This window comes from Pantherophis guttatus, chromosome 2, assembly GCF_059756535.1.
Source record: "Pantherophis guttatus breed Tessera chromosome 2, ASM5975653v1, whole genome shotgun sequence".
Lineage (NCBI taxonomy): Eukaryota > Metazoa > Chordata > Lepidosauria > Squamata > Colubridae > Pantherophis > Pantherophis guttatus.
Genome location: NC_142064.1, coordinates 204860966 through 204874876, shown reverse-complemented (window position 1 = coordinate 204874876; position 13911 = coordinate 204860966). Strand labels below are relative to the sequence as shown.

The following is a 13911-nucleotide window of genomic DNA, read 5'->3' as shown; positions in this document are numbered from 1 at the left end:
CAGCACCCAGGAAAGCAGTTGGACGAAAACTGCTAATCATTCTGTCCTTTTTGATTGCCAACAGGCCAGTTTTACAATATTGGTCACATCACTGCAGATCCTGCTCCATTGACAAGTCTTACCTACAGAACAGCTAGAAGCAGCACAAATGAGAAAGAATGATTTCTAATACAATCCCTTCCTTCCTTCCTTATTTGGCAGGTATGAGAAGTGTTATCTTTGTAAATCTCTAGTGCTAAGGAAAGAGTATCAGAGCCATGTTGATGGCTGTCTTTGTAGCCGGAATGTTGATGGAACCCAGGGCCACAGGAGGCCGCGCCAAGCAAAAGTAAGGATCTGTATTCTTGGTTCACACTTGCATGGATAGACCAGCAGGTCTACTCTTGTCTTTGTTTATATCTTTTTCTGAAGAGATTGGGTCTGCCTGATTCTCCAACCCCATAAATAAGCTTAGCTGCAGTGAAATGATATACTCTGGCTGTTTGATCCTCTTCGACTTGATTTTACAATGATGGGATTACATCTCATCAGCCCACAGCCCTCTGGATGTCGGTTGATTCCAAATCCCACCAGTTCCATCCGCCATGATCAGTGTTCAGAAGGAGGGCAGGCATAAGGGGAAAAAAGCCAACCGACAGACTGAATGAGGAAGGAAATCCTCCAGAGTTGTAACCTTCGCTATATCAAGCAATGGCCTTTGATTCACAAATAGTATGTCTTCAGAAACTGCAACATTCACAAGAATGCTGATAATGAGCATGTTTACAATGCTTCCCATTCAAAGTGGGATGCGGTGTCAAACTCTTAGAATAACAGTCATCTTGTTTGGAATTTATGCTTTTCAAAACTAAATATTCTGCATTACAAAGTGTTCTCTTTCTAGATACAGGGATTCCCAGATTCCTGAATACTCCTTATTGGTTGCTTAAAATTTTTTTTGTCAAAAATCAAATGTATATCTACACCTGTCTTGAATCTCAGTAAGCCTATACAAGAACTTGGTTTACCAGTCAGTGGCAGTCTCTTAACAGCAAGAGACCAGTGGCTCATTGTAACAAATTTGTAGTTTGCATAGAACATGCATGTATAAATACATGCAGTTTTTCATTCCCCTATTATCTAAATGCTGGAGCACAATATTCTCTCCATCTCTGAGAGATGCATTGCAGCCATGGTGGGATGTTTTTGAGTGAGATGAATAATGTTTTATTTTAATTATTCCAGCTTCGTTCTCCAGGTAGGTGATTCTTTCTTTTGAGAATACATGGCTATTCACATGGCCATCCGTCGTTTGTATGTTCACCTGTATTGATGCTTTCTATTCTACGTGTACAGTGATTCACTTACTATCTTACAGTATTATTTTTCTGTTTATCATCCTTTATGGCCAACTTCTCGGCAGAAAGAAAAGGACATAATTGGTAAATGCAAATGTTTTCATAATGTCTAATGATATTTTCCTGCTCAGAATTGTTACCTTGAACAAAAATGACCTCTGCCTGCCATATTATTGTTACACCAGAGTGCAGAATTGAGCCTTACTGGTGGACAACAGGTAGTAAGTCTAAGTCTGTGCTAATTCTTTTCCTTCGGTTTACTTTGAACTCTTTCCAAACACTATAGTAACTCTTTGGATTTCATGCTATGTCAGGCATACAGTGCAGTTGATAAGGAAGCACTAGCACAGATAATGAATTTGTAGGGAGCCTAATGCATGTACTGTAAGTGAGCCGCTAGATGCTACTGAAATAAATGTAAAATAAAAGGCATAAAAGAAGGGGAGGCAAAATATTTGTTTTTTTTAAAAAGATAGTATAAAAGAGAGGAAGGGAATAGGACTCATACATGGGAGTGATTGAAGACAGCTGGATTTGGAGCCACTGAAAGTCTTACTGGATAAGTCAAAGCTGGAAATGAGTACTGCTGAGGAAGGAAAGAACACATCTATCTGGTAAAACTACAGTCAGCTTACTTGAAAATAAATTATTTGCAAAAAAAAGCATATTCATGGAAAGGCGAACCATACCCGAGAAAGACATGCCATATTTCAAAAAGTAAGTGTACATTTGCCCTACATCTTCTGCTAAAAATACGGTCTGTCTGAAGATCTGTTCAAATACCGCAGGAGGAGGAATGAAAGAGTGTAAAGTTGATCACCATTAGGGAAAAAAATGCAAATAGTTATCTGTAAAACATAGACATCACTACGTACAGACACTGATTCTGAATCATTTGCTAAGCCCTTGCTGGCTAATAGCCCTTAGGTTTCAGCTATGTTTCCTTCCTTCAGCTATTGCCAACCTTAATCTATGATGAAGGTGTCAAATTTGTCCAGCCAATTAATTCATGCAATTCATCCATTCAATTCCCATATTGTTTAACCCCCGGCATGGCAGAAGGGCATCACATCCTGGTCCTAGTCCCCTCTCTAAATTGTGTGGTTGCTGCCTTACATGCATTACCCATCTTTTGCAGCGAAGTCCTGCATGTAGCTTTTGTGCTGATTTATTTCTGATGGTAAGATTTTAATCCATAGAGCAGTGTGAATGCTAAGGCAATGTGATTTCTCAGCAGGAAGATGCAACATGATGTCTCTGTTTTATGTAATCCCTTAAATCCATCACAGGCCTTGGCCCCTCAGGAATTTATATGTAAATGACAAGATTGCCTGTTGATGAGTTTAGCTGGGACATAGCCAAACATTCTGCAGTTTCTTGCACAATGGGAAGCTTCTGCTCCTGTCACTAGCTTTGGTTCAGAATTCCTTTTCTTTTTCTTCTCCACGGAAGAACTTGGCTGATGTTTAAAACAATCAGCAGAAATGTCAACGTGCCTTTTTGGCACCCAAGGCCCAGGTCCTCCCTGTTGCTTTTCAGAATCAACACAAATGATTTCTGCTGCTCCTTATTTGAGCATTGTAGCTTTTGACCCCAGATGCTCTGAATAGAAAGCATCCTTTTCTTCTTTTTACTTTTCTTGGCCCTGGTCCCTGGGGACAGCTGCAGGGACGCCTGCCCAGAACTCTTTGAAGTATACAACAACAAATGTAAAACAATATTTCCAGAAGGGAACCTTCGGAATTAAGTTTATTTTAATTCTATCTGTAAACTTTATAGCATTTGGAAGGTAATTAAATCAACCAAAAGAACATGCAATTAATAATGGATGATACTTGGCTAGGCAAAAAAGACAACAGAAAAGTGCTGTTCTGAGCCTACATTGGATTCCGAGGCTACAACAATATTTTTATAGCTGCTGCCCAAAACTACACTCCTGCTTCCTCCTTTCCTGCAGAACATCTAACGTGGTAAAATACCTGCTGGGTTGTCATCATGCTTAACAATTCTTCACATCACTTCCCTCATGATTACTGCGTGTTGCTAGGGAGAAGGACAGAAGAAAGGAGGATTGCCTTTTTGTGACGGGCAACTTTTACCATCTAGCTCTAGCAAAAATGTGGCTGTTGGTTTGTTGTTGCTCATTTACATAAATGTATGTAAGCTTGAGAGTATCGTGGCGAAACATAGGTGGCTTTGTATTTTTGGGGCAGGGGATCTGGAGCAGTCTCACTAGATCAACATCTACTAAAGGGCAGATATGATAAAATGAAGATAAAATGAAAAAAAAAATATTGGGGTAGTGATGAGAAAGCTGGTCTTTGTTCTGGGCAGCTGCAACATATCCAGAGTTTTGCTTCTGTCTGGGTTCTTATGAGCTACTTTGTCAAAAGCCTTCTTGTGCAAGACCTAATGGGGATGTTCTCTTACTTTGTTCTAGGAGAAGGGAAGGTGTGAAGGTGGATTACTGACTATGCTAGAACAATCTGAAAACAAGACTGCAGGTAGGAAAGTTAGCACCCAATCAGCATTTCTGTATTGACACAATTTAGGTTGAGTCATAGGAAAAGGCTTGTCCTCAAGCAATACAGTATAACTCCTGGGCCACTGCAAATGGATAGTCCTTGTGTTTCTTCCCATTGCATGTATATCAGTTCTAAGTTAAACATTTGTATAACAAGATTCCTCTTGACTTTAATGAAGATGGGAATCATTCCTGGGAGTCTCAGTGAGATAATATTATGTGATTTGTGTGTATTTTACAATAAGACAAGAGAAGCCCTTTGTGCTCCTTTTCCTTGTGTCATATAAAGGTATGCATTAGAGAAATTTGCAACTGCAAATAATGTATAAATTGCCCCATATCACCTACCAAGCTGGAAAGGAGGGTGTTGTTTAGAATATGTTTACTACCAGATGTTGCAGTTTCTCTGCTTGTCCACTGGATGAGTCTTGCTGATCTTGAAACAGAGACCATCATCAACCTGCTGAAGTAATTAAGAGCCTGTGGTGTATTACATTCCAGATGCAGAGATGGCTGCTCTACCATCCAGAAGAGAAGACTCAAGGTTAGTTAGTGCTCTTTCTGTATTATAGGCTCTTTCAGTGGTTAAATGGGCTGTAGCAATGCTCCTTGTCACTCATTTCCAGTGCTGTTTTTTCAACAAAGTGGAAAAGCTAAATAAAATGAAGAAATTCCGTAAGAAGCTAGTTTTTAGCATTGAAGGCAAAGTCTACCCCTTCTGTTGAAATGCAGTTAAATAATGTTCTTTTTTCTTTAGGACCAAAACCTGAATTACATTAGACAGGAGATTTCTTTTCTTAAACTTGTAGAGGGCATATGGTGAGTGCAACAATATGTTAGCTTGCAAGTTTATTACTCATAAACAAATTAACAGCTCCTTATCTCAATCTTTTGCAATCTGTATTCAGGCCTCATTTGGGGACTGAAAACTGCTTTGGCTACCACAATGGGTGGCCTATATTAGGAAGGGTTTCTTCATTCATTCTTTTGAATCTCTGTAGTTTTTTTTAGTACTATCCACTTGACTGGGAGCAGTGCTTTGTAATAGTGTTTTTCTTTCCCAGATATAATTCCAGAAACCAATACTTCTACTTAACTGCTTGACTTTTAATCTGCTCTCTGCTTAAAATACACCTGAGCTACAGCGGCCCATTAGTTTGCATACTATCAATATGCTGATAAAATACAACTTAGTCCAGAAAACTGCTAGATAACCGCAAAGTGTTATATGAAACACCTTCCTTTGCTGCCATTTAATGATAATTTTTGTGTCTTTTTTACTGTCATATAATGGTTGTCAGAATTTTTGCAGCCTGGATATGGAATGCCTAGTGATATGTACTATGTGAATTGCCTAGGCTTCAGAATGCCTTCAGAAATTATAGTTGGTAGAGAATGCATTAATCAGATGTGTATATTTGGTATGCTGAAAACTGCATATTATTGTTGGTTTGCATTAGTAACTAGTAGAATATTTCCCCCCCACATATAAATTGGCATGCTCCTGCATTTACATTGGTAGCCTTGATCTCAATTAGGTCACTGGAAGGCATTGGATTGATTAGAGCACAAAACAAGGCATTCTCTGCCATGGTACTAGGATTATGTAAATCTCCCCTGGGAAACTCCATTAACTTTTCATTTATTGGAAATTAGATGGGCTATTGCAATTTTTTTTGTTTTTTTGTTTTTGTTTTATTGTGCTTTAGTTAAACTCCATGCTTTCATTATATCTCTGCTCAGTTTTTGAAGTCAGGTTTCTCTTGTTTTGATGTTACTAAATATGTGATTTAGATAGTTTTAGTTACAAATTCCTTTGTGTATTTCTATGTTTTTAAAAAAATTTACAATATTGAAAGTGAGAAAGCTTTAAAGAGCTATGGAAAAAATCCACTGTGCAGCAGGGAAGCCTGGTTCATTTTTTTAAATATCATTTTTGTTAGGCCCAGCTCAACAGAAATGGAGAAGGAAACCGAGGGCAACCAGAAATCAGAAAGGTTCTTCCCTCAAGGATCCTGCAGTGACTCTCCTATTAAGTCATTCACTTCCATTTCTGAAGCCAAAGATTGCCTAGTGGACTTTAAAAAACAGTTGGCGATAAAGCCACGCACTTGGAAACAGACCAAAGCCAGCCATCGGAACCAAAAGAAGTACTGAGGGTGGCGTTACGGAGGAGATACCAGACTCTATTGAGCCTACTTGGCAGAGACCTCAGCTCCCTAATCAATTGCAGATTTTCTTCTGTTATTTTTTGTATGAATTCTCCCAGAATTTGTCATGTATTGACTAAGTATGTACTTTATAGGTGCCTATTCAACCTTGCTTTGCAGTTAAGAAAATAAAATGAAATATATTTATTATGATTTTATAAACTTCAATTTCTGCTCTTTATGATTTTTAATACACATCTTTTTAGCTTAAAGATTGCATTGCAACCTAAGTAAACAGTTAAATGCTGGTCACCCATCTGGGACCCATCTCCCAGAATATTCCAAAAAGACCAAAATTGTTCATGTTCATGTTCTATTAATGGAAGATTTCATTCCCCTATTTAAAAATGTATTTAATTTTGACTAGAGCTTGCACTAATTCCCACAGAACTGATGGAGTCTGCAGAGTGATGAATAAAAAAAGGCCAGGCTTACTTGGCCTTCTATCCTGAGGGAGCAGGGATCACATCTCTTAAACCGAAACGGGTAAACATGGAAGACAGGTGTCGGAGGAAAAGGGGCATTATGTTCTTCTGTTTGATCAGGATAGCCCATTTTTGGAGCCTTTCCTGTCCCAAGCTGCTTAAGGGGACACACACACACACACACATTTATTTTGTGGTACGGTGCATGATAGTGGGGTGGGGTGGGGGAGGCATGGTGTACGAAAAATCAGACCAGGGATCAGCTAAGGTCCTAAAGCTGCCAGTGATAAGCTCTGAGTTCTATAACACCCAACAGCTACATGAGGCTGTGGTATTAATACTGCAGTGATCTCCATTCTCTTGCCCTCAATCCCTGATCTGCTACTGTTTTAATATAAATTGAAGGCCATACACAATATGGAATATAATTTATCCTTGTCCGAAAGCACTTTGAATTAAAAAATTAGGCCCAGGGGGTGCCTAACCTAACACAGCCGATGGTACGGCAAGAGCAAGAGACTTGCCCCTGGGTGTTCTGTTGCTACCTAATGGTGTCGTATTCCTGCCAAGCACAGTGCTTTCTTAAGACTATTTTGATGCGGAGGTTATGCTATTGCAAGAGCTCAAGGGCAGCTACAGGTAACAGTAATTACACATAAAACAGAGATCTCTGTCTCTAAATCGGGTTAGAGGCCAGAGAGAACAAAAGACTGGATGTCATGTTATCTTAATGGAACTTCATTTTATCTACTATGAAAATGCTGGCATCGACATCGACTGCAGAAGAAAGGATTTTTGCTGGCCTAGAGGTGTGCAGAAAAAGACATCTGTGTCATAACAGCACCTTGGTAAAGCAGAAGAGAAAAGGGGTCAGAAGAGCTTCCTTATCAGGAGGCCATCCAAACAGAAACAGCATACAAGTTAGGTTGGTTTTATCTTGGCCTGCTTTATTTTCTCAGTATTTCTCATGCTAAAGCTACTAAACTAGGAAAGTAAGGTTTTATTTGGAAATATTCATTTCCTGTTACCATTCGTCCTGGGTGTTTGTTAGCATTCAGGATCACAATTTGTATGCTTTTAAAACAAATTGAATTAAAAGAAAAATGTTGCTTGGCTGCACCGTTTCAGGTTGTAGATGGGGAGTAGGTTGCAGATTAAAATGATGGTATGTTCAAATACAAAAACCTTTCATAATAGAGATGGAGGATGGACGTTTTACCAAATCTTAATGTAATTAAGGTATGAATTGAGCAAATAATGCAAAATTCATGCAGGAACTTTCCCCATAGTCTGTGACAAACTTTCTCAATTTTTTTCAGGCTGCAGAAGTGAAGTAAAAAAAAAAAAATGCTGAATCCCAATCAGTAGGAAACCCCTAGTGATAGAAAATAGCTGTGTCCAAAGGAACTTACTTTCTTGTCTTTAGTCTCTCACAGGACTTCAAATTCTGGAACATTTTTTAAAAACCCTAATCTAAGATAGGGATGGACAACACTGTAGTGCCTGGGTGCTCTGCTCAGTTTAAGAAAGACTGGGGGCAGTGGTGCAACATGGGAAAAAGATACGAATTTTGAACTGCTTTATCCTCTTGGCAGGATCGAGGCTTTCCTGTCCTTTTGTGGGTTTGTTTTAGGACTTGCTCTGCCATTTTAATACATTTCTTTGCTCAGAGTGGCAAGAAACCACAGTACTGACCCTCCTCGCTTTCAGGGCTGCAGGCAAGGAAAACCTTCACCTCTTCAATCTGTAGAATGCATTAACAGCTAGTCCCAAGCTGGCAATTCCTTTTACAAGGCACATCATCTAGTGAACTCCCTGGAACCTCACTGGTTTGAACTATGGAGCTTGCCACTTTAAGCTGACAAACCTTGACAAAGAAATAAACATAGTTTTTTAAAAAAGAGACTGGGTTTTGATGCAGGGCACTTAAATTCCAAAGCACTTGTTTCCCAGTTAACACACGAAGTTGAAATGTTGCCAAGATCTTTCCCTGATTTCATCAAGTAAACCATCTACCCACCCTCCTGGTTTCTTCCTTGTTAACTGTCAGTCTTGCTGGCACGTCCCTGGAAACAAAGGCTCTTGTTTATCTTTTCAACTGGTGACAAGGCAAGCAAAGAACAGAATAACTTTCTCAAAGCTTGGCTGTCACCAGAGCCCAGGATGAGTTCAAGGAAATGCCACAGGAATATGCATGGCAGACTTGCAAGCCTATCGGCAGCCATTCTCTTTATGCAAGACCAACACAGTCCCAGGGTCACCTTGGGACAGAGCAGTCTGTCTCTTCTCAGAGAATCTAACAATATCTCACAGAAATTACCATTCTGCACTGTGGCTTGACTGGAGTATTTTATTCAGGGTTCTTGAGAGCAGTGAGCAAACAAGGAAAAAGTCTGCTTGTTAGCTGGGTAGTAACTATCCTTCGCAAGCATGATTGTGCCTGTTTTTGCAACCATGCTTGTGAAGATTTTCTGAGGCATGCAGGGTGGACAAGGGAAGGAGTTCTGTGCATGCCGATACTGGGTGCCTACTGTAGTCTTTCTCTGTTTTCCCAGATATTCGAAGTATTGAGCTTTAATAAAATGGCATTCGACTTCAAGCTCTCCAGCATAGACACAAACACTAAGGTTCTCAGAAGAGAAGCTTCAGCAATGCAAGCTGCTTTTCAAAGCCAGCAGAGGCTGATTGCCTTTTGCTAAGCAGCTGTTGAACTACACCTGAGTGCCCATAAGTTTTTGTGAGTAAATCTTGATAATACCGAAATTCCATATCCCTTTTGTCCACTTCCCCTATGAAATGCATTTTGGATGCATTTGAAAGCAGGGGCCTCCAGATTTTATAAAGTGTAGTACCAAAATCATTGTGATTTGTGTGCCACTTTGCGGTTTTGACATGTAGGTATTAAAATATGCCACAATTATTTTCCTTCCCCACTTACAACCCAGAGCCCTACACACAGACAAAGAATTTTATACCAGTTCCTTGTTGTCTTTGGCTGACCTCAAAATGTTGGGATAAAACAAACATGTTAGAAGTGGATTAATATTTGGATGAGAGACCACGAGGAAATCCCAGGGGTGTAGGCAAGACTAAGAAATGGAGATATTTCAGAAGTAGGCGGTCCTAACCAACTTCCATATGATTGCCAAGAAAATATCGTGCATTCATGTTTTCGCCAGAAGCTGAGTTTGACTCAACTTAGCAAATTTTTTTGGAGAGTTAAACTGAAAAAAAAAATATTGAACTATGTAATAAATTAGATAACAATGTTACTAATGCCATCTCCTTTAATGAAACATGACAGTTGAAACACCAAGCGAGCAGCAGCCAAGCCAAAGAAAAGGGTATTTCAAGCCAATTAAGGACTTCAAGGAAGCTGGGTAGGAATTGGTATTCCTTGCTAGTGAGAGGCCTAACTGGCCAGGCTTTGGTAAAACAAAACTCTGTCAGGACCTTGGATAGCTCAACGCAAGAATCCACATTCTGGGTTTAGTGTCAGCACTGTTGTATGGAATGATTGCTTCAGCACTGCCTGGGAAGGATGGAAAGTTTAGCAAGGTAGGGAACACATGTTGAATACAGCTGCTGGAATTATTTACAACCTCTTTAGCAGCAGTAGCCACAGGAATGGTCTCCATGATCATCTAGGTAATGAAGTAACATGGCCTGTATTTCTGCTTTCTCCCTGTGTTTTCCCACATCTATTGGGATTATGGAGCAGGCTTGCATGTGTTCTGTTTTGTGTTGTATGACCTGGAGCACGTAGGCAGCATTGTAAGCCATTGCCCAAATGCTTCTGTGAACAAGGATATACTGGAGAATTGGAAATGGGGGTCCTCTGCAGCTCCCATCCAGTCCCACCCCATTTCTTGAACTCAAATCTTTCTTTTACTACAAACTTGGTATTATCCTGTTTAGTTTTCAGAGACTTCTCTTATTGATGAACAGAGTTCTGAGCACATAATTTCCATGCACCATTCCATTGGGTTTGAAAAAATAAAAGGGTTGGCAGGCCCAAGCTTCACCCTCGTCTGCAACCATGTCTGAACTGAAAGAGGGTGCAGTCTGATTCTTGGGTAGTTGACGAATGATAGTCGCTAAGGAAGCTCCTCTGGGTTTTAGCTGTAAATTGTGGGAGGGCTACATTTTAAGACTAAGACGGTATGAAATGCTGAGTGTTTCTTTTTAAAGAGGGGACCTGGAGCTTATCATGCCCAGAATTTTCTTTGGGGCTTTGTGAGCTCCTGGCTTGGGATCAGGAAAAAAAGTCATTTGTAATTGTGAAACAATATCCTTTTTTTTTTATAAGAATGCCATAGATTGTGCTTTTTGGCTGACATAACATTACATAAGCATAACCATTGCAAGTCTGAATGGGGAATGGAAGGAACCATCTGGGTTTGAGTATAGCTTACTATTGCTTGTCACATCTAGGATCTGGGTCCCATTCCAGCTATACTTCTAACCCTGATCTGATGAAAGGTTAGGTCACAAGAAGATGGTTTATAAAACCATTATGGCTAAATGCTTCCTATCAAAGAAATGTAGATGTGGGCATGGTAGCCAAAATTTCAGGTTTCTAAATTTAAATTTTTATTTTTTAAATGAAAATTGGTGACATGTTGCAATTTGAAGAGTTGAAGTTTCATTCTGATTTTTAAAATCTTTTTTCAAAATAAATGGAATTGCATTTTATCTCAGTATCTCCTTCTCGACTCACCAATCCTTTCTCTGGGCCGGTGCCCTTCAGATGTGTTTGCAATGACTCCTAGAATTCAAGGCTAGTAACCAAGTTCCCATTACCTGGGAATCTTAAAATAATCTGAAGCACATTTGACTAGGCAAGTCTCCGGGATACTGACAAAGCAAAGAATTGGCATTAAAAGGATAAGGTAAGTTAGTTCTTTCTTACAATCGCTGACCAGGTGGACAACATTAATAAACCACTTTTATTTCAAGTGAAATTTAAACATAAAATAATGAAATCAACAAAGCAATCAAGGCATGATTTTACAGACTGTAACAAAATTTTGATGCAGCTATGGAAACTGAATCAAACTGGACTGATAGAAGTAGCTGTGCATAAAATAAATCAGTATTTGGGTACTTTATAAAATGGGCTATAAAATGGGTCTTGTTCTTAAGAAAGGCACAATATAACGAAACAAGCCATAGATTCAGTGGGTTGTTCATCACAAGGGTACAATCTTAAATCACATGGAACTCAACAGCAGTTAAGAGACCATTAAAACTAAGGTTAGATAGAGTTTGAAAATGACTTTTTCTCTCTTTTGTTCAATCGTGCCTGATTCTTAGAGACTGTCTGAACAAGTCTCTGCAGTTTTCTTGGCAAGATTTTTCAAAAATAATTTGTCCTTGCCTCCTTGCTAGGGCTGAGAGAAAGTGACTGGCCCAAGCTCCCCCAGTTGGCTTTGTGTCTTAAGGTGAGACTAGAACTAATGATCTCCTCGTTTCCAGCTTGATTCTTTAACCACTAACAAACTGGCTCCGATTTAATTGTGATTTAAGTATGATTAATGATGATTATTTAAATAATTAAAAGAATGAGGCTTGACTACTCAAAAGCATATTCCTGAGGAGGGCAGTTTGAGCCAATTGGCTCTCATAGATCTATCATGTTGCTCAATGCAATTTGCACTCGATTGTAGCTCATGGAAATAATAGAGACAAGGCTTCCCAAGGTTAAGCAGGCAGAGTGGGAGAAAGGCAATTGTCTTTTCCTCTCATTCCTCCACACCAGGCTGAAAGTAAGTGTTCATCTTGATAGGCCATGGAAAGGATGCCGACCAGAGATAACTTGTAGTGGTCTTTTCTTTAGAACTTCTGCCCACAATCACCACTACAAGAAATATTTCAATGATTCATTACTCCATCTCCTTTTCCTCTCCCCACTGTATGGTCTGCTAACTCCACTCTTTTCTATATTTAAGAACTCCCAGTCTTTATAGCACATTCTCCCCAAAGATCATTCTAATGCACGAAGGCAGGAGTGGGGTACCTGTGGGCCTTCTGATTTTTCTGATCTACTTCCAATATTCCCAAGCCACCTCTGCATTAACTAAGAACATTCTGTTAACATAGCTTTTGTAGGAGACTATCTGCAAAGGTGTAGAGCAGTTTTTAAAGTGGCTACAGAACCCTCTTGGCCCAGAGGCTCACAGAAGTCCAACCTCGCCTTCTTTCAGGAGTGCTATTACAAAGACATCTTTCCAGCTCCCTGTCATTGTTCTTCTCAAAGCCAAATCCTTTGTTGAACTCTACTCCAAACATGATTTTTCCTACCTCTATTCCCATACAAATCAAATAAAGCTATGCTTTGCTCTTTATTGTCTTTTTGCCTTGCCTTGTTTCACTTGTAAAGTTCTTTCAAAAGGGTGCCTCTACTACTTTGTTCCTCAAAGTACATTGGTGGTGCAGTATAAAAGATAAATGGTAGTTGTTTTATAAGAGGGCAATTTCAAGAGGAATGAATGTGCAGCAGTTCAGACAACAATTGTACTATGCTCTGCTTTGAAAAGACACATGCTTCAAATTTGCCATGGCACATCCAGTGGGGACAAAATAGAATACAATAGAATAACAGAGTTGGAAGGGACTTAGAGGTCTTCTAGTCCAACCCCCTGCCCAGGCAGGGAACCCTACACCACTTCAGACAAATGGTTATCCCACATCTTTAAAATTTCCAGTGTTGGAGCATTCACAACTTCTGCAGGCAAGTTGTTCAACTTATTAATTGTTCTAACTGTCAGGAAATGTCTCCTTAGTTCTAAGTTGCTTCTCTCCTTGATTAGTTTCCACCCATTGCTTCTTGTTCTACCCTCAAATGCTTTGAAGAATAGTTTGACTCCCTCTTCTTTGTGGCGACCCCTGAGATATTGGAACACTGCTGTCATGTCTCCCCTAGTCCTTCTTTTCATTAAACTAGACATACCCAGTGTCAGTGTTTCAACGCTGGCATAGAGAGCAGAGAGAGAGCGAGAGAGAGAGCGATAAGCTCTGAACTTTTGCCTGCTAAATCCCTTTGATGTCCGGTTGTCGTGGAAATGAAGGGGGGAGACGAGACAAGGGAAATGACGAGACAAGAAGTCTGAAGAATGACTTGGAAGATAGCCAATGAGAAGCAGAGATTTGGGGATCAGAAAGGGAGGGATTGGGGAACAAAAGGTCAGTCTTGTCCGCATCGAGTCATGATCCGGTGGTTGTGCTCAATTAAAGAAAAGATTTCCTTAAAGATTGGCAGTTTGGAAATTCATTTATTTTGAGATAGCAGCAAAGTCTGACAGACGGACAAGACTCAACTTTCCAAGCCAAACTGGCAAACCTCCAGCCCTCCAGCTCCCTACCAGATGTTTGGACGAATTGGAGGCAAGGTTCTGAAGCCATGGCAGCAAGCC

General features: G+C 39.9%; 1 protein-coding gene across 18 annotated transcripts in view; it reads left to right on the top strand.

The window, feature by feature from the left end:
• UIMC1 (ubiquitin interaction motif containing 1) overlaps positions 1 to 6239 on the top strand; it is a 105773-nt gene extending 99534 nt beyond the window's left edge. For 13 of the 18 annotated variants that reach the window (XR_015732603.1, XR_015732602.1, XM_034442522.3 and 10 more), the window contains 4 exons: positions 202 to 328; positions 3778 to 3841; positions 4363 to 4405; positions 5805 to 6239. Coding sequence is in view for 16 of the 18 variants with exons in the window: in XM_034442522.3 (XP_034298413.1) it covers positions 202 to 328; positions 3778 to 3841; positions 4363 to 4405; positions 5805 to 6018 (448 nt within the window). In the remaining 2 variants the exon portion in view is untranslated. Of the gene's footprint in view, positions 1 to 201; positions 329 to 3777; positions 3842 to 4362; positions 4406 to 4618; positions 4681 to 5804 lie in introns of all 18 variants that reach the window. The other 5 variants (XM_087887570.1, XM_087887569.1, XM_087887568.1 and 2 more) reach the window with 1 other exon arrangement.
• The last annotated feature ends 7672 nt before the right edge of the window (positions 6240 to 13911 follow it).